The 26873-nt window shown below is 40.0% G+C and overlaps 1 protein-coding gene across 1 annotated transcript in view; it reads left to right on the top strand.

The window, feature by feature from the left end:
• plxna2 (plexin A2) overlaps positions 1 to 26873 on the top strand; it is a 209356-nt gene that overhangs the window by 148686 nt on the left and 33797 nt on the right. Inside the window, exons 13-20 of the mRNA XM_084428724.1 lie at positions 3550 to 3701; positions 7328 to 7445; positions 10696 to 10832; positions 11855 to 12022; positions 14239 to 14332; positions 21266 to 21505; positions 21682 to 21822; positions 22984 to 23218. Of these exons, the coding sequence (XP_084284850.1) occupies positions 3550 to 3701; positions 7328 to 7445; positions 10696 to 10832; positions 11855 to 12022; positions 14239 to 14332; positions 21266 to 21505; positions 21682 to 21822; positions 22984 to 23218 (1285 nt within the window). The remainder of the gene's footprint in view (positions 1 to 3549; positions 3702 to 7327; positions 7446 to 10695; positions 10833 to 11854; positions 12023 to 14238; positions 14333 to 21265; positions 21506 to 21681; positions 21823 to 22983; positions 23219 to 26873) is intronic.

The raw sequence follows: 26873 nt of genomic DNA on the forward strand, positions 1-26873 counted from the left end.
TCACACCTTTCGTCCTCCTGCTGCACACTTTCATTACAGCTTCCTAATTATACGCAGCAATTGAGTGCGTGAAAACCCTCCGAGGACAGGAAATTCATCCCCGGTTAGACTTGAACGTGCTGGTGTTAAGCATTAGCATTTCTTCATTACTTAATGAAAGACCCATTCTAAACTATCTGCAGCACACAACATTTACCTGCGAGGAGATCACGACATGTTGGGTAAGGGGCATCCAGGCAGGGCTTCTGCTTTAAAAAGCATGCATTAAGAATGAAGAGACTCCCTGTTTGTCCCCGAGACACTCTCAAGACATGACACTGGCCTGTGGCTGGGAGTGTATCTGTGCGCATGTGTCCGTATAACTCAAAGCCAAACAACTCCTGAGAACTCTGAAGATCTTCTCAAAAGGTCCACATTCTCATGAATGCTGGAATTCTTACAGTCACTCTTGTGATGGGGGGTGTAGTATCAAATAGTATCTTTGGAACCAGGCGAAGGAGCCCGTCTGCTGGGTCAAACAAGGCAGTGCTTTCACCTCAGAGTGGGCTGACGAGACTTTGAAGTAGTGAGTCAATGCGAGAGATATTTATGCCCATTAAAGCCCATTTGATGTCTGTAATGGCCAGTCAGAACAGCACCACGCTCGGAGTGAAGCTGAAAGCTGACACCCAGAATATTATCACATGAGATTTAATCTACAGATGAAAGTGGATTCTGTAAGGATATATCTAATCCGTAAAGAATACGTGAATGTTAGTTGGACCCCCTTTTGCCTTCAGAACTGCCTTAATTCTTTGTGGCATAGATTTATCAAGGTGCTGGAAACATTCCTCAGAGATTTTGGTCCATAAATACATGATACAATCACACAGTTGCTACAGATTTGTCATCTGCGCATCCATGATGCGAATCTCCCATTTCACCACATCCCAAGGGTGCTCTATTGGATTTAGGCCATTTGAGTATAGTGAACTCATTGTCATGTTCAAGAAACCAGTTTGAGATGATTTGAGCTTTGTGGGATAGTGTTATCCTGCTATTTTCTCTTTTCTTGGACCATTCTCTGTGAAAATCCCAGTATATCAGCAGTTTCTGAAGTACTCAGACCAGCCCGTCTGGCACCAACCACCATACCACGTTCAAAGTCACTAAAATCACCTTTCTTCCCCATTCTGATGCTCAGCTTGAATATCAGCAGATCATGCCTAAATGCATTGAGTTGCTGCCATGTGATTGGCTAATTATATATTTGGGTTAACAAGCAGTTGAACAGGTGTACCTAATAAAGTGGCCTAATACAACTATATTACTATGATTTCATTCATTTTATAAAATATTATGAAATTATCATTTTATAATGAATATAAACACAAAATGGCCGCCTTATTATACACATGTATTTTTTTTTATTTTTGCATTTTGAAAACTCAAGCTTCTGTTTGTCCAAATGTGCAGTATAGCCTGCAATAGAAGTGATATCGACCTTCATTTCTAGGTTTTATTATATTTGAAACATTAAAAAAACTAATAGAATGGAGTAGCCTACAAACTTTGCTGCATTGTATATTTCATGCATAAAGAAAATGGTCATACTTTACAGTGCATAAATACTGTACAAATGACTTTTTTTTTAAAGTATGTGTTATGCTATTTCATGCATTATTTCAACAGTTTAGACAGTTTTCTGTTGTTAGTTTATCTTAGATAGTCAGTCTGATGCTGACTCGGACCGATATGAATATATTTAGCATTCCATTCTTTCTTTTATTCCGCCCTTGTATACGGATGTTTCCGTCTGTTCCAGTCCTGTGTTCCTAAGAAGCAATAAAATATTCATATACTTCCACCCTAAAGCCCGGGACACACCAAACCGACGCCAAAGAACTAGCGCTGATGAAAGCCGACTGTGTTTTCGCCTCGCGTCGCCTGCGTCGGGGGAAAAAGCTGCACTTAAACACACAGAGAGAACTAAAAGGCGACTGTCAGCTAGAATGCGCGTTCTGCGCCTGCGTGTAAATGAGACAACTGTCTATTTCTGCAGATATTTTCATCTAGGCCTATATTCGTCATGCAAAAAGGGAAACCGACCCTGGAGGCTGCAGATACACAAACTATAAACAAAGCAGTGCGTGCTTACCAGTTTGAATATCAATCCTGCTAAACACTTTCTGTATTCCTCTCATGTTAATATTGAAATATTCACCAAGGAACACTCGGGTAAGATGACGTAACATTAGAACAGCCTTCTATCTGGACTGTCTCGCTGTTTTGCTATTATTCTCGTGCACTGACTCGTTCACTAAGCTGAACAGCCAATCAGAGTTCCCTCTTTCACCGATTGTCAAATTGACCGGAAAAAAGCAGACGAGGACCAATTTTAGCCGACGGTGCGGAACACACTGGGAAAACTTAGTCGGCCGACGCACAAAAACTGCCCGACGGCCGAACGTCGGCTTGGTGTGTCACGGGCTTTAGGTTCACTAGTGACACATTTATTTACATCCTAACCAATTAATGTCCACTAAACTCCCAGCTAAACTGCTCCCATAGAGCGACTGCAGGATCTAGTCCACTTCCCGCACCGCACTGGTCTCAGATCAGTAAACAGGCACACTTAGAAGATGCTCTTACTTTGATCATGTTAGTTTTACTTCCACATGACTGCACACAAATGGTTTATTGATTGTGTATGTAGTGGCTATGCTGTGCGTGTGGCTTTCTGGTCTGTCTGTCGGCCTCTCCCTCTCTCTCTCAGTGATATTTGGATCTGGAGAGGGTCCAGGACTGAGCTTCTCTTGGGCTTTAACAGCACAGAAGGCTTTTTGGCACCCAGAGCCAAGGTCACGCTGAGTGGCCATATTGTATTTTATGAGAGGGTGGGCTGCTCCGAGGGCTAAAATGGCCTTGTGTTAGATTTATTGCCTGTGGCAACAGCATGCAGATCTGCTGCAGTCTTGACTGGAAATTTTTAATGTACTATGCAACATTAATAGGTTAGGAATTTGCCACAATGACGTTTTACTGATATCTAATTCGGTGCTATTAAAGTGAAACACAATGAAAGGAACCAATTATCATTAAAAGGAATCCTTTTAAAAGGTTCATTTGGAGACCTTTAACTAGTTTAGGCTGGTTCCGTATTAACTTTATGTCTCTGTGTTATAGTAAATACATCTATAATGTTACAAAGGATTTAAATTTCTGTTCTTTTAAACTGTTTTTAACATTGATAATAAAAAGAAAGTTTTTTGTGTGTACCAAATAAGCTAATTAGAATGATTCCTGAAGGATCATGTGACACTGAAGACTGGTGTAATTCAGCTTTGTCATCACAGAAATAAATTACACTTTAAAATACAATAAATAGAAAACAGTTATTTTAAATTGTAATATTTCACCATATTACTGTTTTTACTGTACTTTTGATCCAATAAATGCAGGCTTGCTGAGCATTTTCAAAAACATAAAAAAATAAAAAATAAAATAAAAAAAACATAGATTTCCTGATTCATTCACTGAATGAATCAATTACTACCTCTCTTGTTTCAGGTAACCCCAGTGGCAGGACCACCAGAAGGGGGCACCAGAGTGACCATCCGTGGTGTGAACCTGGGCCTGTCCTTCCCAGACATGGTCAACAACGTGCAAGTAGCAGGAGTCCAATGCACCCCGCAGGAGAACGGCTACATCATCGCTGAACAGTGAGTGACTGTGGAGCTGTAAAACTCCAATGAATTCATGCTGTGAAAGATTAGAATGGGAAAAAACTGCTTTAGCTTATCTTTAATCTTTCTCAAAATAGCAGGAGTTGGAAAAGATAATGTCCTACATTACACATACCGAGAAGCTGTTTCATGAGGGGAAAAAAACTCCTTGGGTTTTCATCCAGTTTACTTTAAAGCACAGCGGGATGAGTCCATTAAACACACACACAGAATGCAGTGAACATGGCTTTGATGTCACAAGCATTAAGCGACCAATCAGGGCTAAGTATGAAAGGCATGGCAACGGTCACGACCGTTTCTTTTATGCTCTATTGAGTTTGTCTTATCTGACAGGAACATTTTAACAGAAAAACATTTCTGAAACATTTATATTTTCTTGTGAAGCAGAAACAAGCTAGCCTGGTAATACCAGACTCTGCTACTTCGCTTTGCTTCGTAGAGAGAGTCTGGAGTTCCGTAATAGAAAAACGTTTTCTTTACCGCCTGGGGGCGCTAGTCTGAAGCTTAAAATCATTGGTTACCCGTAAGCCAATCACATAACGTTTGGTTATGGCGTGTGTTATGCGCATGCTCAGCCGCATCTAACTTCAACTGTAAACACATGTATGATGCGAAAACAAAACCATCGAGCGAAATACCGGAGTGAACATGGCTGTGAACGACTTTTGCAGATTATGTGAAGTAAATCTACGCATCCACGGTACAATCAGCGTCTACGTCACGGCTCTCGGCCCGCCCTCTGTTCGTTGATTGGCCGGCTGTTTTCAGGCCGGAGGAAAACGGAAAGCTATGACGCGGTCTCAGACTGAGTACAGAAGCGAAATGAAATTGAGCGGAAGTACGAAGTCTGACGTAGTCAGGCTAGAAACAAGCCGTAACTAGAGTCCAAACAGACCCGGCTTGGTCTCTGCCTGGAGTTGGTCCCATTCTTCAGCATCTGTTGTGTTGTTTTCCCTTGTGATTGTCATTAACCCTATCTGTAAATATCCTTAAGCCAGGATTTTATCACTAATATCATAGCTCCTGGGGGAATGGGCTAGAAGTGCTAAAATGTGATGATTTGTAGCAGTAGTTTTTGCTAGGACATGCAGAAAATGTCTGTACTCAGCTTTGTTTGTCAACCATTTGATAAAAAAAAAAAAAAAAAAAAACATTGGGTTCAATGGTGAAATGTGTAATATCTACCCACTAGCATCACTGCTGGCTTCCTTACCTGCTACCAGATGTGGGATACAGCATTTCTGGAAATCAACGGCGGCTCCCAAACTTAGTTCGTAAAAACCACAACACTTCAAATTATCCATCCCAATCTATTTGCACGCGTCATGTAACAATATCCAGCCCATGTCCCGGCACGGCAGCCTCAGTAAGGAACTCAGCAGAACAAACCCCACCATAAACAAGAAAAAACATCATACCTTTATAGATTTGATCCCTGTTTGCCAATGCAACACAGGTGTTTATCTCTTCCCCAGCACAACATGAGGAAAACATTGTGTATGCTACTAACGTTGCCCCTCCCCTTATTTGGGATGAGCGGCTTACAATATGCAATTCAACGTTGCATTAAAACTCACCCTGACCTTAGTGTAGACAGGAATTCTGAACGTTTGGCTTTCAAACATGAATGCCGTCATGTTGTAAGGGGATATAAATAGCGCACAGTGTCTGCGCTCAGGTGGAGTGTGTGTCCACAGCGCCTCTCTCTGCCGCTGAGGCGAGGACGGGCAGAGCGAGAGGGGAACGTGTGGTAATTGAAATGCACGGCGTGCTGCCGGCTGTAGGAGGGAGATTTGTCAGCCCTTCTCTCTTCTGACAGCAGTTTAATCCGAGCGGGACGAAGCCGAGCCGAGTGGGAGTGGATTCATTTGTATGGCGCGGCGAAGGGGTGTCATGAGGAAATGGAGAATGCGCCACTGGACCCAATCAAACCCGCAGACGGAAACGAGAAGCCCCGTATCTGATTCAACAGTTCTCTCTGGTCATTTTTTGTACTGAAGTTGTAAACATTAAGATCTTTTGCCATTTGATATTAAAAGAGGATAGGAAATAGTAGGGAGATCAGGATATCATCTGAGCCTCAAATGACTATAATGGCTTCATCTCATGCGTACGTGTATTGGCTACTTTTGAATAGCTATCAAAGGTGCTTTTTCGTCCACAATATGGTTTAGTTACAGCATGTATCAGCTAATTTCCGAAGCTCAACAGCTAAACTTGCTCCACGCAGAAGCAATGATTGAGCACCCAAACTTGCTTCCAAACTTTAATTGCCTTAGAAGTGCAAGTCCTCCGCTCGTTGTGATTGAGAGGACATAATGTGTGCTGTGAACAGCTGTGAACGCTGTCTGCCGAGCCTGTCAGACTCACCGCAGGACGCCACATCACACCCACAATCACGCAGTCTGCGCCGCATGCATTCCCACAGTCATCCCTAATGATGCGAACACTCGATATCAGCCAAACATCGATTGCAGCGCCCCTGCACTTTCAACTCAGATTTGAATTCTCATGTCGGTTTCATATTTACTTCATTTGAGGGCCAGTCAATGGGCTGTGTGTTTTTATTTTGTCATTTGATCCTGCCACCCGTCCGTAAAGCTGATACCTGATCAGCACGTATGATGTAGCAACATCGACCTGCTCCCTGATCAGAGTGCATGATAACGCTGTATTGATTTGTGCTGTGCGTCACTGGCTTGCAATGTGGAGGCCGTATATACAGGTGTTTCTTCAACTTCAGGCACTTCTATATATCAGGGGTTGATATTTTTTATTAAAACATGTCTTCTTAATTTATATTTGCCATTTCCAAGCTGTAGTTTTGTCCAATTATGCAAAACGTGTGAAAATAATATTTAATTGCGTGTTTATTAATATACAATTCTAGCTATGTAATTAGTCTTACAGTTGCAAGTCTGCCATATTATCCTAAGAAAGTTTAAAATGTTCTCTCCGGGATCATCATTTCTATCACAGAGTGCCATTAAACACAATATATAATTTAAGATGTGGTAGAACTGTGACACTTTCAGAAAGAAAAAAAAAGTTAAAAGATGTGAGAATTCTCCTGTGATGTATATATATCCACTAGTGGACAACTATGTTAGTGGATAAATTAAATAATTCACTGTGAAAAGTGTGTTTTAAGAGTTTATTTCCCAAAAGTGCCAATAGTAGCAGAAACACCCAAATGCAGTGCAGAACCTACAGGAGCTTATGGTTTTAATGCTACAAAAGCGTTGTGTGTTCTTCGCATTGGCACTCCCGTAGAGCGGTCTTGTCAATTCGGCTAATGGAATGTGTGCGCTAAAGCAATCAAAGCAAAAATTACATTGCGATCAAGAGGAAATCAATGGAGAGAGAAGGGAGAGAGAGAGAGTCACATACTGATCACTCAGCAGGACTGGAGATGACTTCCAATGCTAGTCTGGATGAAGTCCAGAGGCGTTAAAGCTTTGTAATCATAGGGACTGGATGGACCTGGATTCGTTTGCACAGAAGCTATGAGGGGGTGATATGTGATATCCATCCATTTAGGTGGCTTTCATTCAAGTCAAGATTAAAATGTAATGTAACGTTGTATATTTGTTCTTTCTCAGGATTGTATGTGAGATGGATGAAGCTCCTGCGGACAGTAAGCCCGGCCCAGTCCATTTGTGCGTAGGGGAGTGTAAGCCGGAGCTCCAGACCCGCTCTTCTCAGCTCTATTCCTTTGTGGTAAGACCTTGAGCTCTGCTACATCTAAATAATGCAGTGAGGTAGTGGTGACACCGGCCTTTGTTTTGGTTTTATTAAACTGAGCTTTAGTTGGTCCATTGAAGAGAACTCACGGGTCACATGATTTTATGCCTCTGGACAGGTGAACCTTGCTGAGGTTGCTTTGTTCTCAGAAGCGATTCAGCGAAAATGTCAAATCAGAGGAAGTGACTCAGAGCTCAACATTCTGTACTTCAGCTGTTCAAATAGCTACGCTTTTGGAACAAAGACTTTCTTCTGCACATATTCATGAGGCCTTACACAAATCTATATCTCTCATTAGTCCTCCATTTGAAGTAAATATGCTGGTTTCTGATCTTACAACATTTATTTTGCTCTCATAATACTAAATATTCTTCCTCACAAAGCATTGCAATAGATTTAATTGCAATAAATCTCATAGTTCTACTTTTTTTAAGCAGAATAAAAAATGAAGTGGTAGTATTGCCAAATACTCAGTAAATGTGTTAAACAATATTGCACTACACATAATTACTTTGTTTTTTAAGTTCCTAAATTGTATGCACCCTCTCGCAACCACCAGTTTCAAAACTCCTTTAAAGAATACCATGGTACTATAATAGAACATTAGTTTGCTACGTTTTTGCCACAAAAGCAGTATATTTGCATGTTCTATTTATACATTTCTATCTGTCCAGGCAGTTATCTAGGAAATCACTCCATTAATGTGTTGGAACTGTCTCTCCATGCAAATTTAGAGTCATTAAAAGCCATAAGGTCAATAAATTAACCTTTTTATGGCTTGCATGGCATTTTTATCAGCTTATTGTGCTATTTGGTCCTTCTTAAAGTAGTATTTTTGTGCACTTTCAGTAGATTCTGAAATGATGTTGTGGATTAGTGGATAATAACATCATTTACACATGTATTTGCCAAGACATTAAAAGAAAAGCGTGTTTATTGAACTAATGCACTCATCAAGCACAAAAGACTCGAGATATGCTGTAAAAACTAGCTAATTTACAGATTGCTGCTGTGTGTGTCATTATTATTTGGTAAAATAGCAGCCCTGCTTCCTCCGTTAAGAAGCGCAGCTCTCGTCGGCATAATAGAACTTGTTTTCGGTTATTAAAATATTGAGTGATTATGAACACGAAACACCACGGGGAGCGCACATTGAACATGGAGACAATAAAAGCCATTAAGCGAATCAAAGGAAGGATGGTTGCCATGTTGTCTCGTCGCAGTGGAGCACCTGTGGGAACTCCTGCGCACCTGTCTCAAACACCCAACCGCCGGCCTGGGGTTAATAGATAATCAACGGCAGCATTCACACGCACACCAAGGCAAACAATTATCCATACCACCACAATTAACGGCCTCTGCTAATTAGGGGAGCTGTTTGTATTACAATATGCGCTTCAGCCACTTCCCGTATGTGTTTATGCCTGTTTGTGTGCGTGTGATTTTTCTTGCACGCCTTTCATATCGCAGTCAAATATAAAAGCAGCGTGTTATCTCAACCGCTCCGACAAATGTTGTCGGACAACATGGAGTCCCTGAGCGGCCCACCGGTTGTAGAACAATGAAAGGCGAGACCGAAATTGGTGTTAATTCATTTCTTAGTCCGTGCACGTGTGAAGTCGGCCACCAGCCATTTCATGTGCTTTCTTAAGACACAGAGCTGTCTGTTTCTGTGATTCTCCATCTGCTATGTTCAGTCCCTGTGCACAATAAAGGAAGAGAACTGGGAACTAGAGAGTTTATGTACAACATTTTAAAAGCCTTTTATTTATCCTCAGACATGCTTTTCATGAGCTCGCATCACTCAGACAAGACTGGAAATGGCATTTCTTTGTAGCGGTCGCTCTTTATTTGTGAGCTCAGCAGCGAATGAGGCGAATGAGACTCATGAAGGACAGTTGTTATTTACAAACGTAGCTCTCTTTTGTGGAACTGCCACCCACATCTAGGCAGTTTCAGATTCAAAACATGCTTGTGTTCAGCTGATACAGAAAACTAGGCTGTGTCATTTCTTTACCACTAACGGCACTAAATAGATTTATGTATGCATGCATGTATGCATGCATGTGGGTAAAATTCGGCATTGACGAGTATATGAAACGTGTCATGATGTGTATGAATTCTAGCAATGCATGAACGTGAACAAATGTGAACAAACGTGAACAAACGTGAACGCCGCTCGGGACAGTTGAGGGGTCAGCGCTTCATCTTCACTAAAGTTTAAGCCTTGCTAAGAAGACTTGAAAGGGAGCTTGTTTCGTTACTCACGTGCTGTGTGAAAAGTTTTGTGTGTCAGACACCACAAAAATACTATACTGAGCTATATTTCATGTCGTCTTGCACTTGAATGGACAAATTCACACAAAAAATTGTCAAAAAATTGCGATTATCCTAATAAACATTGGGAAAGTAAACACATGTGTACAGTATCAGTAAGCTAAATTAGATCTGTGCATTCACTCCTAAAGTGACAGCAGCCTAATATTCCTCCTGCTGTTTGTTTTCAATGTTAATCAAACAACAAAGGATGAAGAAAATATCACCCACTGCTTTGACTAAATTTAAGTTTGTAACTTTAATAAGGACATTAATTTATACAGTAAAGTGTGCAGTGTCTTCAATACTGTTTTAAATTTATATTAGGCTAGTAGTTTTAGCTGTGGTATCGAAATTGGCAATGGAGAATTGTGAATTTTCACTGGTATCTAAATTTTAGTGTCATTACTGCCAGTTTCATGGCAGGTAAAAAATACTTATGGCCGGTACATTTTATGTATTTATTTATAGTTTTTCCTCGAAATAAGTTAATACTTGTAATGATATTAAATTACAATAATATTTCACAATATTACAGTGTTTACTGTAATTTTGATCAAATACATGCAAACATGGTGAGCATAAGAGACAAAAACATATAAAAAAAAATCTTACCCATGTTTTTGCATGTGTAAATAAAATGAAAGGTTACACTTTACAGTGTAATTATACAAATAAGTACTGAGTGATGTAATTAGGGTTTGGTTTAAGGTTAGTTGCTTATAATTATGCATAATTTACTGTTATTGCTATAGTAAGCACATGTGAGATGTGTAACAGGGGCAGTTACCAAAATAAATTAATAACAAACTGTAAACAATTATACAATGTAGTTTTATCTTGAAGTAAAGCGTACTTTATCTCTAGCTTGTTTCCTTGTTTCCTACCTGTCTTCTCTTTCTGTCTGCAGATGCCATCAGTCACGGGTTTGTCCCCCAGTCGGGGTCCCGAGTCTGGGGGAACTAAAGTGACCATTTTGGGGGAGAACCTGGGGGCAGGCAGCAGCGTCACTGTGCTTTTTGGGAACCAGACCTGCGAGTTTTATGAGTATGATTTTTATCCTGTTATGCCTAGTATAAAAACATTATATTATATAGTAATACATATATTATATAAAATGATATACATATATTAGTGCTGTCAACCGATTAAAACAATGAACTAACTTATAGAATGATTTCTGAAGGATCATGTGACTGAAGACTGTAATGACTGATGTAAATTTTGCTTTGCATCACAGAAATACATTGTATTTTAAAGTATATTAAAATAGAAAACTATTATTTGAAATTGTAATAATATTTCATAATATTGCTGTTTTTTTTCTGTATTTTTGATCAAATAAATGCAGCCTTGGTGAGCATTAGAGACTTCTTTTAAAAACATTTAAAAAAAAAAATTTTCTAAACTTTTGATCAAAACTGTATATATAGTAGTGTGAACATGGACACTGATGTCAGAAGAAAGTTGCTGATCCTAACTTTCTATAAACTTTTTACATCCATCAGAGAGCGTTTTCGGGTTAACTTCCTGCTCAAACTTCCTTCAATTAAATGCTTAAAGTTTCTCTAGATTTCCTCTTTTTCATCTGCCTTTCCTCTTCCTGTTGCTCTAATTTTGCTAGCATACTTCTGTATGTAAATATCGTACCCCCCGCCAGACTTCTTCCTATATCTCCTCCTTTTCCTCTCACTCCAGGATCTCAATTTAAAGATGAGGCTGATTGTAGTGCCTTAATGCGATAGCGGCTAATTGCAGATTTCTATTTTCCTCTGTGTTCCTGTGGAAGGATGACGCGTTCCTGATCGCGTACGAGCGTGTGAGGGTGCCATAAGTAAAAGCTGAGCGTTCTCTTATACGCTGCAGAGAATGACTAATGCTCACTTTCCATAGGTAGCACTTTCAGTGAGAGCTGTAAGAAAAGACAGCAATTGAAAAAGAGCAGATAGCCGCCCACTAGCCATTCATATACAGTGTGTCTGAACAATAAGTCTAGCCATCTGTTATTAAGTAAAGACTATGTGTTGTTCTTAGTCTCTTGTCAGAATTGGTTTGTATTTTGCCCACAGAAGATCTATGACGGAGATTGTGTGTTACTCCGCCCCATCTCTGACGGGAGTTGGGCCGGTTCAGATCAGCGTGAGTGTGGATCGCGCCCAGGTCCGAGGGAGCCTGACTTTTGAGTATATAGACGACCCCACCGTTCAACGCGTTGAACCGGAATGGAGCATTGCCAGGTAACAGTACATATATGATGCTTTGTTTTAGTATTGGATTATTCAGATCGGATAGGGTGGCCTTCAAACACTGTTTGCAAACACTTTTTGAGGCTGATGATTCTAAGACTCTTTGAATGGATGTCAGACACATTCCTGAAAGAAATTGATCTGATTCAGTGAATGCAGTTCTGCAGCTTTGTTTAAGGCCTTGTTGCTTTATGAAAATGAATAAATGGCTGACTTACATCCAGATAGATCCTTTCATCTTTTTCATAGTATTTACACCATGACAGGGTGATCATGAAGATAGTTTTATAAAAGTAAAGCTTTAAGTCACATCTGAGATCTAAAAATCTTTGCACAGTCTGTCTTTGCAGAGTACATCTTATGTCTGACTATAACTTTTAAATAACAGCATATAATACAGAGGGGTCCAAAAGTCTGTTGATATTTTCTAATTTAAATTAAATAGGAACTATATTATTAGCATAACAATTGAGTGAAAAGTTCAACTCAAAAATGTACATAGGTTTCAAAATGTCTTGCTGTAATGACAGCAACACACAGGTTGTCAGGAGTCAGTCATATGATCTTATTTGATTAATGACCTAGAAATAATGCAAAATCTAAAATATTTATTTTTCATTTTAAATCATAATTTTTCTTTGTGTTTAAAATGCACAAAGTTCAAAAACTTTGTTTATTTCAAGAATTAAATTACATTTTGAATCCCAGATTTTCAATGTGATATCATACCCCACTGTACTTTACATACTTTTCCAAGACATATAAAGAAAGTGAAAGAGAGAGTGAAAAGCTCAGATTTGCTTTTACAACATGCTATAATTTAGTTCAGGCAAAGTGCGTGGTTATTATGACTATATCTTAAAGTGATAGTTAATCCAAATATGAATATTCTGTCATAATTTTGTCATCGTTCCAAACCTACTGTATGACTTTCTTTCATGCGCGGAACATATAATATATTTTGAATAATGTTGGGAACCAAATTTGACCCCACTAACTTCCATCGTATGGACAAAGGCATTTCTCAAAATATGACAGAATTAAAAAAAATGTGGGTGAACTATCCCTTTAAGTGATTTTTGAGTATTTCACTGTACACAACTGGACTGATTATACAGAGCCTCAATATATTCATACCAAAGTGCTGCACATGATTATATACAGTAGCACAAATGTGCTACATAAGTGATGCTGAGATACAGATTCACTACCAGCTGGAGTTAGAAATGCAGAAAAAAAAATGCCTCTCTCTCACAAGACCCAACTCACAGATACATAAGCATTTAGAATCATGCCTACAAATAGGAACATTGTATTGCTCAAAGGTTGCTCTTTCATGACTTAGGAGACTTAAAGGGGTAGGTAAACCAAAAATGTCCTCCTTTACTCACCCTCATGTCGTTCTAAACATGTATGACTTTTTCTTCTTCTGTGGTACACAATAGATATTTACACAGAAGATATTTTGAAGAACGTTGGGCACCAAACCAAATTGGAGCCCAATGACTTCCATTGCATGTACAAAAAAAAAGAAGATTTTCATTTGTACAAAATATCCCCTGTGTTCCACAGAATTCAGTAAAGTAAGGCATACAGGTTTGGAACAACAAATGTGTGTAAATAATGACTGAGTTATGAATGCATTTAGCATAGCTCCGATCTTTTGGTCCGGGATAATTTGATGAGAAATGTTTGAGCTCATACTGAGATCTCTGACTGTTGCTGTCTCTCTTTGATCCTATTGCTATATAGGAGAAACAATTGAGATATTGAATGGATCTCTTGTGTGATTTTCCTGTGGGTGAGTGTCCCATTCCATGGCGTCGCCCACAGTGAACAGAACAGCGTACGAGCGGCTCCTGGCTAATAAAGTGCTCAAGAGTAAACAACAGAAACACCTAGAGCAAGAGCTCCTCACCCATTCCACTCCCAGATGCTCAGTTCTTTTGTTGTGCTTTATCAAGCTGCGGACATTCCCAGAATGCTAAGCAGGATCACTGCTGCTTCTGTTCTTTTAGTGTTTTCAAAGACATGTCTAGTATGTTTGATTAAATCTACTGAAGCCAGTTAAAAGCATCTTTAATTAGAACCTTCTCAAAAGCTTATTATCTTCTAAGCACCACATTACAAAGAAACAAGTTTTAAATCAAATGGAACGTCAAAGTTTTCACCCCATTCACGATCACGACTTCTTGTATGTTTTTCAGCGGACACACGCCTCTGGTGGTGACCGGGACGAACTTGGATGTCATACAGGAGCCAAGGATTCGGATCAAGTATGGCGGGCGGGAATCCGTAAATGTGAGTAGCTTCGTTTGCGTTATCGTCGTTCGTCACTTTTAAAATGACCTTAGTTACCTGAGCTCAGGAGCTTATGGGAGAATGGCTCTCTCTTGTGAGCTGATATCTCACTAGGGCCGACACGATGAAACCGAATCGTATCAGTTCGACCTCCGAGATGCGTGACCTTGGGAAGTGGGATGCTTTGTCTGCAGGTTTGAGTTAATTATCGGTGACTTTCAGTGGAGAGAGGATCACACAATCTGCACGCTGCCTTTTTTTGTGATGCATTAGACTAATTTCTGTCTTTTCTGTTGACCCACGGAGGCGAGATCCGTCGTGACTCACTGCCACAGCTTCAGAAATCTCATATGTCTCCTACCCACAAGCCTCTGCGTGACCTCTTTTTCAAGCTGTGTATCTGTAATTTCGACTAAGTACCCTGCTGAATTATTCAGTCTGCGCAAAGTGGTGCGGATGAGGCATTTAATTTGAGCATTTTACTCTTCTCATACCACCTTTGTCAAACTGGGTTCTGTTGGCCATTATTTGTAGAGTCCTGCATAAAACCATCCAATGCAGTATTGGTGGATAGTGGCCTGTTAAAAAGGGTTGTATTGCTTAATGGGTTTCAAAGAAAGATAAACTGCAAACCCATCGGCTTGGTCAGCATAAAGATATCCCAAAAATAATAAGACCCAAGGGCTAAGGAGTTGGTACAAATTCAATTTGCTCTATACTGCAGGGGGTCCAAGTTTAATTAACATAATAGGATTTTTCAGCCTGGTCAGACATGAGGATGGGATAGCCAGTGGCGTCTCATATCTTCTATTGTATGATAGATCAACAATTATGTTTGTATACTTCCTATTTACTTTATATACAGTGAGGAAAATAAGTATTTGAACACCCTGCTATTTTGCAAGTTCTCCCACTTGGAAATCATGGAGGGGTCTGAAATTGTCATCGAAGGTGCATGTCCACTGTGAGAGACATAATCTATAAAAAAAAAATCCAGAAATCACAATATATGATTTTTAACTATTTATTTGTATGATACAGCTGCAAATAAGTATTTGAACACCTGTCTATCAGCTAGAATTCTGACCCTCAAAGACCTGTTAGTCTGCCTTTAAAATGTCCACGGGACAAACTACACGGGAGGAGCTGGTCAATGACCTGAAAAGAGCTGGGACCACCGTTTCCAAGGTTACTGTTGGTAATACACTAGGACGTCATGGTTTGAAATCATGCATGGCACGGAAGGTTCCCCTGCTTAAACCAGCACATGTCAAGGCCCGTCTTAAGTTTGCCAATGACCATTTGGATGATCCAGAGGAGTCATGGGAGAAAGTCATGTGGTCAGATGAGACCAAAATATAACTTTTTGGTCATAATTCCACTAAACGTGTTTGGAGGAAGAAGAATGATGAGTACCATCCCAAGAACACCATCCCTACTGTGAAGCATGGGGGTGGTAGCATCATGCTTTGGGGGTGTTTTTCTGCACATGGGACAGGGCGACTGCACTGTATTAAGGAGAGGATGACCGGGGCCATGTATTGCGAGATTTTGGGGAACAACCTCCTTCCCTCAGTTAGAGTATTGAAGATGGGTCGAGGCTGGGTCTTCCAACATGACAATGACCCGAAGCACACAGCCAGGATAACCAAGGAGTGGCTCTGTAAGAAGCATATCAAGGTTCTGGCGTGGCCTAGCCAGTCTCCAGACCTAAACCCAATAGAGAATCTTTGGAGGGAGCTCAAACTCCGTGTTTCTCAGCGACAGCCCAGAAACCTGACTGATCTAGAGAAGATCTGTGTGGAGGAGTGGGCCAAAATCCCTCCTGCAGTGTGTGCAAACCTGGTGAAAAACTACAGGAAACGTTTGACCTCTGTAATTGCAAACAAAGGCTACTGTACCAAATATTAACATTGATTTTCTCAGGTGTTCAAATACTTATTTGCAGCTGTATCATACAAATAAATAGTTAAAAAATCATACATTGTGATTTCTGGATTTTTTTTTTAGATTATGTCTCTCACAGTGGACATGCACCTACGATGACAATTTCAGACCCCTCCATGATTTCTAAGTGGGAGAACTTGCAAAATAGCAGGGTGTTCAAATACTTATTTTCCTCACTGTATACTGTATATATATACAATGTTGGTCTTTGCCCATTTGCATGTCTATGAGCAATGTGATGATTATGTAAAACGCGTCTTTCCAAGTGCGGAGGTGTTTAGAACAGCACTAATCACACATTATTTCTTACTTCAGTGAGGTGAAAGCAAAACTGCCATAGCCATCCTTCCTCTGTTTCCAACAGCATAACTGCGCTTCAGTCCCCAGCTGTACAGATGAACCCGTGTGCGGGTAGTTCTCCTGAAAGTCACTTTTAGTAAAAGAGACACCGACTGCGCAATGAGGAGTGACAGAAGCTTGCGTTCCTCCACGCTTCACAGAGCCCAGAGCTCTAAGAGTTCTTAAAGGGACTCATGAAATATGTTGTGTGGGCGCTGTCTGATGTGTCAGGTGCTAGTGCTGTCTTTCTCTTTCTTTCTCTTTCTTACTCTTTACAACACAGCAAGAAAAAGAGAGGTAGACAGAGAAAGGTTGGATTCCTTCTTTCAGGTATCATCACCAAAGACCCAACCTGGCTTTGATTCCCTGCATTTGTATTAACCGTTGAGCTTACGATTATGTATTTCTTCATCCCCCTTTTTCCTCTGTATTTTTGGAGAGGGAGATAGGGAACAAAACAGCCGCGGAGTCTGGCAATCAAAGCCGAGCGCCCGTCAAGGCAGCCTTCAAACTGTCATCTGCCTCCTCCCCAAATTGCTTCTCTTCCTCCTCTCCTCCCCTCCCGTTACCTGGTGGGGTTCTCAGAAGCCGAGCGAATGGCAGACAATTGCCTTTGTGCATCCTGCTGTACCTGTCACCAACCCGCAATTGAGACATTAATCATTTTCCTGATTATAGCTAAAAGATGAGTTTTTCTACCTTTGTCTTCTCTCGAGGATGAGTAGAAGAAGAGAAAAAAATCGCTTGACACATGCAGCAGCGAAGAGATTCGGTAATGAAGTCTGGAGACGGATTCCTAAAGCGTTGCACGCCACTATCTGAGCCGATCACAAAGGCACTTCAGTTTTTTTTTTCTTCTAAAACTAAGCGATCAGACGCTCCCACCAATCAGTGTCAAAGACCTCCCCAGATACCTCGGATAAGAGCGCGCTCGCAAAAAAACCAACATGAAGAACATGAACTATGGATGATAAAAGCATCTTAGCATTTAACAGAGCCACGGGCGTTTGTCTACAATCGTGCAGATCCTTATAGTTGTTCTAATTTCCATCTATCTCATTTTTTTCTCTTTTCGTTATATAGTTACATGCTCATGTACTTAAAACAACAAAGGGCATAATTCAGAAATGGTGGGCAGTCATTACCATAAAACTTTTTATTCTCCTATGTCAGTTCGCTGTGTCTGCTTCAGAATATATCTTGCTGTTCATACTGTACATCACTTTTTGTGTTCCAATCGAGCAAGAAAGGTTAATGTTTAAAGGATTAGATATTCTATTAGATTCTATTTAGCAAGCGTTCAAAACCTGTATGACTTTCTTCTGTGCAACATGAAAATGTGGAATACAATGGAAGTTGTTTTTGGACAAACAGTTGACGATATCAGACAGGTTCGAAACAACATCAGGATGAGTAAATGATGACAGACTTTTCATTTTTGGCTGAACTATCCCTTTAAGGCATTAGTACCCGTTTTCACTGACCCGAGTAACTCGAGACAGATTTTAGCCAGGGAGCACCATCTCTATGCAACTCTTTGTCCCAGAGACAGAGAGATGAGTGGAAAGAGATGTTTGGATTCATTAGTTTAGGCGGGTAGAACTGTGCTTTGTGCTGAGTCATGTGTCAGTTCTTGGAAGAACCTGAAACCAATTATTTCAGTGAGACAGAAAAGGATCCCAATTATTTCCACAGCCAAATACCTGCAGCTACTGCAGCCTGGTCATAGAAGGACAGAAGAGCAACTCAAATGTTATTAGTATGGTGCATGTCCTGAAGTACAGCTAAAAACACATTTGCTTTTGACCCACTCAATATCTGCATTTCCTTCTGCTTACAGCAGGTGTTATTTAAAATACAATTAAAATCTGCTAATTAAATCCATCCATGTGGAAAGCTACATCCCCCCCCCCCAAAACCCCCACTGTTGGAAAACTGGTAGCTTGATGTGGGCGGAAGTGAAGAAACAAACTGGTACAGCAAGACAAAATGTGACAACAGCCAGTGTGTGTCCAGCCAGTTTGAAACAGATGGCGTCCAGAGGCTGTGAAAGGCTCTTCCAGGCTGTGCCAGTCTGGTGGTGCCCACAGCATCTGTCTCTGACATGGCACTGCCACGGAAGGACAGAGAAACACACACACACACACACACACACACACGGTTCAATCGCATTAGACCCTTATCTTGTCCTGCTTAGCTGGGCAGCAACCTTCAGAATGGCTTTTCAATTCAATAACACAAAGGTTGCAGGTTCAGTGTTTAGTAGGAGTGGTGTATGAACTGGAGAACTGGAGAACTGCCTCTGCTGTCATCACTGGAGTAAGTAATAATTTAGCGCTCACTTTAATCCTGAGTAACAGAACACTTACTACAGCGACAATATCCCTGAAGCAATCTGGTTTAAGTGTCTTGCTCAAGGGCACAATGATGATAGTTCATGGATCTTGTGGGGCTCAAACCTGCAAACTTCAACCATATCATCCCATATAATATATACATTTTGTACATATAACATATTTAATATAAAAAATAATTATTTAATCAAAAAGTCTTTTATAATGGTTATATTAGAAGAGGTGTTTTGTCATTTATCTACATTCAGTGACTCTCGCCTCTTGCTCTTTGGCTCAGTAAGAATCAGTTTTTCAACAGTTTGACTAGATCTGCATTTCCAGCGCGCCCTCTCGGTTACCTCACGTGTGGTGCTGTGGAGTGTGTAATGGGATTACAGGTTTTGATGACAGTGTGACTTTAGAGTTATTGAATCCCATTCATTTTTAACCAGATCCAGCCCCTCTGAGCTGCAAGAGAGCTTCTGTTATCATGGAAACACGGTGCGTAATGTGAAGTGCCTACAGAAGAGACCCGACCCGTGCTCACGGAGGCGACGTCAAATGTTGTTCAAACCTACACGCTGTTCAGTCAGCTGCCATGAAGGTTGTAATTTTGGAAGCATGTTTTCTTTTCAAGTTTCCCTGACTTTAAATAAGCATAGTAAGTCAGTCCTTATAGATGCTGGATATTTTGCTGTATTTGAGGAAAACCAGAAAACCAACGAGTTTCAGAAAGATTTTCAATGTAAATACACTTTCAGAGGGACAATCCATCCTGAAATCTTCATTTCCAAAACCAGAGGCTGTATTTTGCAGCTTTTTTTTTTTTTTTACTCAGACCGTCAATTCATTCTGAGAATTCGGCCTTTTTTCGTAATAGTGTTTACTTGTAATGGCACTGGCCTAGAGAGCAATAATCACTGACAAGAAAACCATTTCAATCTCAGAATTGACAAATATCACTTATTATACACTCCTCGAGGGCCGAGTGAAGAGGAAGAGCAAAGGAATGAGGAACCAAAAGCTATGGAATGAGATGCACCCTCAATCTCACGAAAATCAAGTTTGTGTGGTCAAAATGAGTTAGTATGGATTGCGGCTCTGGCTGCGAGGAGGCGAGATGCGAGGAGGAGATGTAGTGCTCGCCGGTCCTGCCGTGCTTTGAAGATATTTAGCTCTAATTAAGTTTCTCCCCTGAGAGTCGGAGAGAAGAAAGAAATGAGATGAAAACCTCCCGGCACAGTCAGAGTTTCACAGCAATCAATTTTGTTGTTGGAGCGTCATTGCTGCTCTCTGCTACTCCGAGGGAACGGCTCGTGTCTGAGAGTGCGTCCGTCAAGTGTGACTGCTGATGTTTATGCAGTACAGATCACGGTTGTTGCATACTTGAGGTATGAGAGTGCTACAGTTTGCATCATTTCAGCTCAACAATGAAATTACACTGAATCTGAGGCCTCGCGGTTAGCGATACATTGAGCTGCGCTGCTTATGTTGCAAGTTCCGAACTCATGAAATGTCAAACTTCTGACAAAAAAACGTCCCCTAATCCCCCAAAGAATATTTTGCAGAGCATAATAAATAATACAAAAAGAAATTACAGAAAATGAAGCCTTTTTAAGGACCTTTTTTTTGTTGCATTATTTAAATATTTTCATCCAATAAATGACATTTCCCTCCAATTTTCCATTACTTTGTTGTTATTATTACTTGTACTCATTTTTAGATTCTCAGATTCTCATAATTGTTGTACAGTATTTTTTAAACTTGTTAATTTTTTTTATAATAGCATAAATTAATGTTAATTAAAAACAAATATCACTATGATGTACTTTGCAGTTTTAATAATAATGGGAAAATTGTCAAATAATAATTTCACAATGCAACAAATCCAAATGGTTCTAAGACATGCTGCTTTTTCTTTAAGCAAAAATATGAGAACTTTTTCTTTCAAGCGACCTGGACATGTAGATACGCCAGCTCATTTCTTTCATGAAGTTCAAACACTCACATGATGTGGCGAGATTCGATCAAAAGAGTGTAATTTACACTTTTAATGTTTTCTCTCTGAGTTTGTTTCTGATTTTTGAATTTAAAAGGTAGTCTTTCCTTTGTTCTCCAGCTCCGTTGTTGTCTAACAAAAGAAAATGCATCTGCAGTCTTTTCAGTTCAGTAAAACACTTGAAAACAGATGGTATCAAAGGGATCTTAATGGGAAAGAACTGAAGTGAGATGAAACAATGAATAACAATTACTCTCAAAAACTGGTGATGAAAATAAAGCATATTTATCTCTGTCTCTCTTCTCTCATTTCCAGGTCTGTAAGATTCTGAACACCACGACTATGAGCTGTTTCGCTCCCTCGCTGACAGCCGAGTACAGGCCGGGTTTGGACTCAGTCAAGCACGCAGACGAGTTTGGTTTCATCTTCAATAATGTGCAGGCTCTTTTAGTGTACAACAACACTAACTTCATGTACTACCCCAACCCTTACTTTGAGCCTCTCAGCACCAATGGCATACTGGAACAGAAACCTGGCTCACCTATCATTTTAAAGGTACATCCATCCACCACACGCTTGACTCTTTGACCTCAGAGATACAGATCAGACTGTTACTACACAAGCGTATGCAATGTATACTGAAAGTATATGTGTATATACACTTAAATATTCAGTAGTGTAAGCTTTTCAAACGTAACTAACCTTTCACATGTGCTGTGTGTGTGTACCAGGGTAAGAATCTGGTTCCCTTGGCCTCTGGAGTGAAGCTTAATTACACCGTTCTGATAGGAGAGACTCCATGTTCTGTCACCGTATCTGAGTCTCAACTGCTGTGCGAGCCACCTAATCTCACCGGCCAGTACAAAATCATGGTAAATATGCATCTGTATGTTGCTCAAATCTTTTTAGTTTTTTTTTTTTCTGAAATGTTTTTCAGTCCAGATCAAAACCTGAAATCTGATTTCTGATTAATGGAAACGTGTCTCGGTGCCTTTCCCATATAGTGAATTACACTATCATTCAAAATAAAAAGTACTTTTATTCAGTGAAGAAGCATTAAAATGATTAAAAGAGACAGTAAATACATTTATAATGTTACAAACGATTTCTATTTCAAATAAATGCTGTCCTTTTGAACCTTCTATTCATCAAATGATCCAGGATAAAAAATGCATCAGTTTCCACATAAAGCTAGTTACAAGAGTTACTAGTTTACAAGAAATGTTTCATGTGCACCAAATCAGCATATTAGAATGATTTCTGAAGGATCATGTGACACTGAAGACTGGAGTAATGATGCTGAAAATGCAGCTTGGGCATCACAGGAATAAATTACATTATAAAATATTCTATATTCAAATAGAAAACCGTTATTTTGAATCATAATAATATTTCACACTATTACAGTTTTAATTAAATTTTTTATCAAATAAATGCAGCCTTGGTGAGCATAAGAGACTTCTTTCAAAAACATTTGAAATCCAACCCAAATATTTGAAGATAGTGAGTAGTTTTTCCATCTCTCTTTCCATAATGTCAAATTTCTGATCCTTTTTTGTTAAAGAAAACAAATCAGCAGTTATGATCAGATTGAAATAAATAAATAAATAAATATATTTGGATTTCTGTGAACCATTCCTGATGTGTTTTCATGTGTTTAACATGCTTGAAAGGCCTTTAGTACGTGTTTACTAGATTTGAGACCTGTGCTGTTGAGGTGGGTGTTAAATGCCCTCATGCTCATTATTTACTATTGTTGTACCGCTGGTGGAGACGCAGGCCAGACCTTCAGCAATGCCACAGTCTTGTTGCTGTCACCAGGTTCCCTAGGAACAGAAAACCAATTACTGTTAGTGCTGCCCAAAACGTACTCAAAGCAATGTGTATGTTTTTTCTCTATTTTTGTGGGTTGAGCGGTTAAGGTATATTTTTACACTCTGTGTCTCTGCGTGCACATCTTTATATGTGTATCTGTGTGTGCGATTTATTCTTAACTGATTCTCATGAGTATATATGTGTGTTTGTTCTCTCAGGTGCAGGTCGGTGGTCTGCATGTGTCCCCCGGTTCAGTAAACATTCTTTCTGACAGCCTCCTGACTCTTCCTGCCATTGTCAGCATCGCTGCCGGTGGCGGACTGCTTCTCATCATCGTCATACTCGTGCTTATTGCCTACAAGCGTAAATCCCGGGAGAACGACCTCACACTCAAGCGACTCCAGATGCAAATGGACAACCTGGAGTCCAGGGTCGCGCTGGAGTGTAAAGAAGGTGAGAAAGATTTTCACTATGTTGCTTGCTTTATAGATTTTTTGGGTTTATTTGGGAGAAACCGATCTTGTTTCATTATGACCCCAAAACAGGACTGTCATGTCCTGGATAAAACATAATTTAGCGAGTCAGGTAAATTAATTTTTCAATTAGTTTCTGACGCTTGTTTATGTTTTTACGGCCTGTTTACACCTGGTGTTTTAATCCGTCTCTTTTGTCCACTTTCAACCACTTCTCTCCTGATTTCTTCGAGGGGAGGGTCTATGGGCGGGTAAATGTATGGGCTTTATTCAGATATTTCGATCTCATGGATGAAATAAGCTTGCACAATTTACATACAGTATGAACGTTAAAGGAGATGATGGAAAAACGTATGGAAAGCAGCAGCTTTCGTTTCTTCTCTAATAGCCACAAGCCCCAGAGTGTGTGTTAGAAATCAGTGTTGGCGAGATAACTTCTGCTTAGTAAGTTGTACATCTTCAAACCAAACTTAGGTCTTCAGCCGACACATTTTAAATCCTGTCTGGCTAGCGCACTTCCCATAATGTTCACGCATTAGGTCAGTAGGAGGAGAGGAGGCGGTCTTTTGTGGTTCTTTGAACACATTTAACCACATGAGCGTTTACACTACACAGGCAATCCGGTCGAATGTGTTTTCGACTACCACTGGAAGTGGTTGGAAGTGGTCAAAAGTGGACAAGCTCAATACATTTCAGACCCTGTTTACACCTGTATTTAGTGCTGTCCACTTGTGATCGGATTGACCAAAATGCATCTTAAAGGCAGGGTAGGCAGGATTTTTCAAAAAAACTTTTTCCCAAATTTGTTTAATCTGTCTTTCTATACCAATACATAATTAAAATGTAAGTACTCTGAAAAAGAGAGTATAAAAATCGAGTGACTCTAGTCCTCTCAGGGCGCAATAAACACAGCTACTTATTCCATTCACTCCCAGCCCCTCCCTTCTGGGCTCCTTCCAAAGCCACGCCCCCCAAAACACATGAACGCGCGATGCCGACCGCTCAGCTGCCAGCTAGAGGCAGCTCAGTTTACCAGCGCCGAGCGGAGAGGAGCGCAGTGCATGTAGTGACATCATGTCAGAATCACATGTAATAAAATACCTAACTTTATCATTATGAATATAAACAACTAACATGGCTGTTAGTACTCACTATCAAGCCAGCATATCCATACTGGTAAAGTTTAAAATATATTGAGTTTGATTCGGTAACGAGCTAGTAACATAAGGCAAAGCTAAAAACAGGTTGCATTGATGCACGTTTTCCCATTACCATCAGTTACACATGGGGTCTCCAACCTTTTTTCATTTGAGAGCGAAAGTTGCCGAGAGCTACTCATGTAATACAATACTTAAATCTCTTAAATAATGTCTCATAACTCTCATATTTACAACTATCCAACTAAAATAGTTTTTGTAGGCCTATATATGTCACCCTTAAATGTCAGAGAAAAAACAGAATCAGAGATAAAAAAAAAATATATATAGAAAATTGTACTTTGCATATTATACTGTAAAAACACATAATTATAGTTGATTTTATAGTGCATGATAACTAGAGATGAAATGGCATGAAAATTTCATTTCATGATTATAGTGACCAAAATGGTTCACGGTTATCACAGAATCCTGTTCAAAAAGTACTAATACTACACAATGAAATCAATTCACCAAGTTTTATGTCGAAAACCAGCAAATAACAAATAAACTTAGCATCAATATGCACTTTTTGTTTACATAAACATTAAAATAATAACTGATGGCCAGATTTTAAAAGTGTCTTGCTACATGTTATATAGAAGTGGGTTCCTCATCTTCAGTCAGTCTCTGGACGGGAATATCTTTGGTTTTGGACGGTGTGTGACGTCACTTTCTGGACGAACAGACGGTGACCTACTAACATGTACAAGTTCAAATAAAGTTTTGACAAAAAAGTTTTTATTAAAAGATAAACCTCGCATATTTTCAGCCTTTAAATCATTTTTATAAAAAGAATGAGTCAAAAAAGATAAATTACTGACATTTACAATGCACTTTAGCTTATCTTTTATTACTAATAGAAAAATTCGGTCCGATTTTCCCGTGGCGTCTGTCGTTGCTATGCAACCATGCACTGCGCTCTCCACAACGACAAAGAAGTTTTAATAGCTGATGGATTTCCACCACCGAGAAACGCTTGCTGTAGCTCTGCTAACAAGATTTATTTACGGAGAAGAGAAAAACACCCGTAGTGTTTGGGTGCACAACCGTCCTTCCTGTTGACTCGCTGCGCCTGGAAAAAATGAGCGCGCCGCTTCAATTATTTGAAATAACAAACTTGAGCGCGCAAAAGACGCAATATGTGAACGGCCCTTGGCGAGCTACCTCCAATCAGGCCACGAGCTACTGGTAGCTCGCGAGCAACGTGTTGGAGACCCCTGAGTTACACTGTGATGAAGGTGAATTTCGTGTAAGATTCATAACATATACGGTGTTTTGCATGTAAGAGCTTCCACGATGAAAGCACTGTTGGCTCTGATGAGGACTAACATTACACTCCGGAGACAAGTAGCCTACCTTTCTACCTCACTAGTTCCTTTTTTTGCCTTGTTTGCCTTCGCTGACTGTATACAGGTACTGGGAATTTTGACTGCTCTTTCTCTGCCATAATTGTGATTCTTCCTAGCTTCCGTGCCTCTTCGCCTCCTCTAGTCAAACGGGTGCGCGCATGTGGGCAGCTCCTGTAGCGGCAGGGGTGGTAGCCATGGTAGCGAGGGAGAGTGACAGTCGCCCAGCCAATCATTTCATTCGTTCCGAATGGAAATACGTAGCTGTGTTTATTGCGCCCTGAGAGGACTACAGACACAAAATTTTTATACTCTCTCTTTCAGAGTACTTACATTTTAATTATGTATTGGTATATAAAGACAGTTTAAACAAATTTGGGAAAAAGTGTTTTAGAAAAATCCTGCCTACCCTGCCTTTAATACCAGGTGTACACAGGGCCTTAGAGATGGCTTCTCTCTTTTTATAAAATGTTTATTAATTTAATTTAGAATAATATTACAATATTAGTATTAAGGACAAACAGTCATTTAAATGCGCATATATGTGTATGTATATATGTATGTATATGTGTGTATATATATATATATAGAGAGAGAGAGAGAGAGATATTACACATATATATATATATAAATATACACTCAAGAAATTATTAATCAGATAGCACCAATTAAACCTTTAGTCATAGAATGATGCAACACACATCATTGTCTGAGGGTTCCAGGAGGCTGACAGATTTCCGTACACACAGTTCAGACAAAAGAGTGTCCCTGACCCATGGTTAGTGGGGCTGAGTGGATGTAGTTTGTGTTGACTGACTCTAGAGTCGCAAGGAATATAAGATGCAGAAGTATTAAAGGGGCAGATTGAGCCCTGCACTCCACGAACGCCTGCAAAAGAGTGAGTTTAAAAGGAGAGAAAGGCATAGAGAGAGAACGCCGGACCAAGATGAAGAGAGGGAGGACAGGTGAGAGAGGACAGATAGAGTGAATCAGAAAGAACGTTCCAGAAAGGAGAAATAAGGAAACATGTGGGGAGAGAGAAAGAGAGATAGATAACTCCCTCGGGGAAGAGTGCTGCCCCAGGCTCTGT

The sequence above is a fragment of the Rutilus rutilus genome, assembly GCF_951802725.1.
Source record: "Rutilus rutilus genome assembly, chromosome: 13".
Lineage (NCBI taxonomy): Eukaryota > Metazoa > Chordata > Actinopteri > Cypriniformes > Leuciscidae > Rutilus > Rutilus rutilus.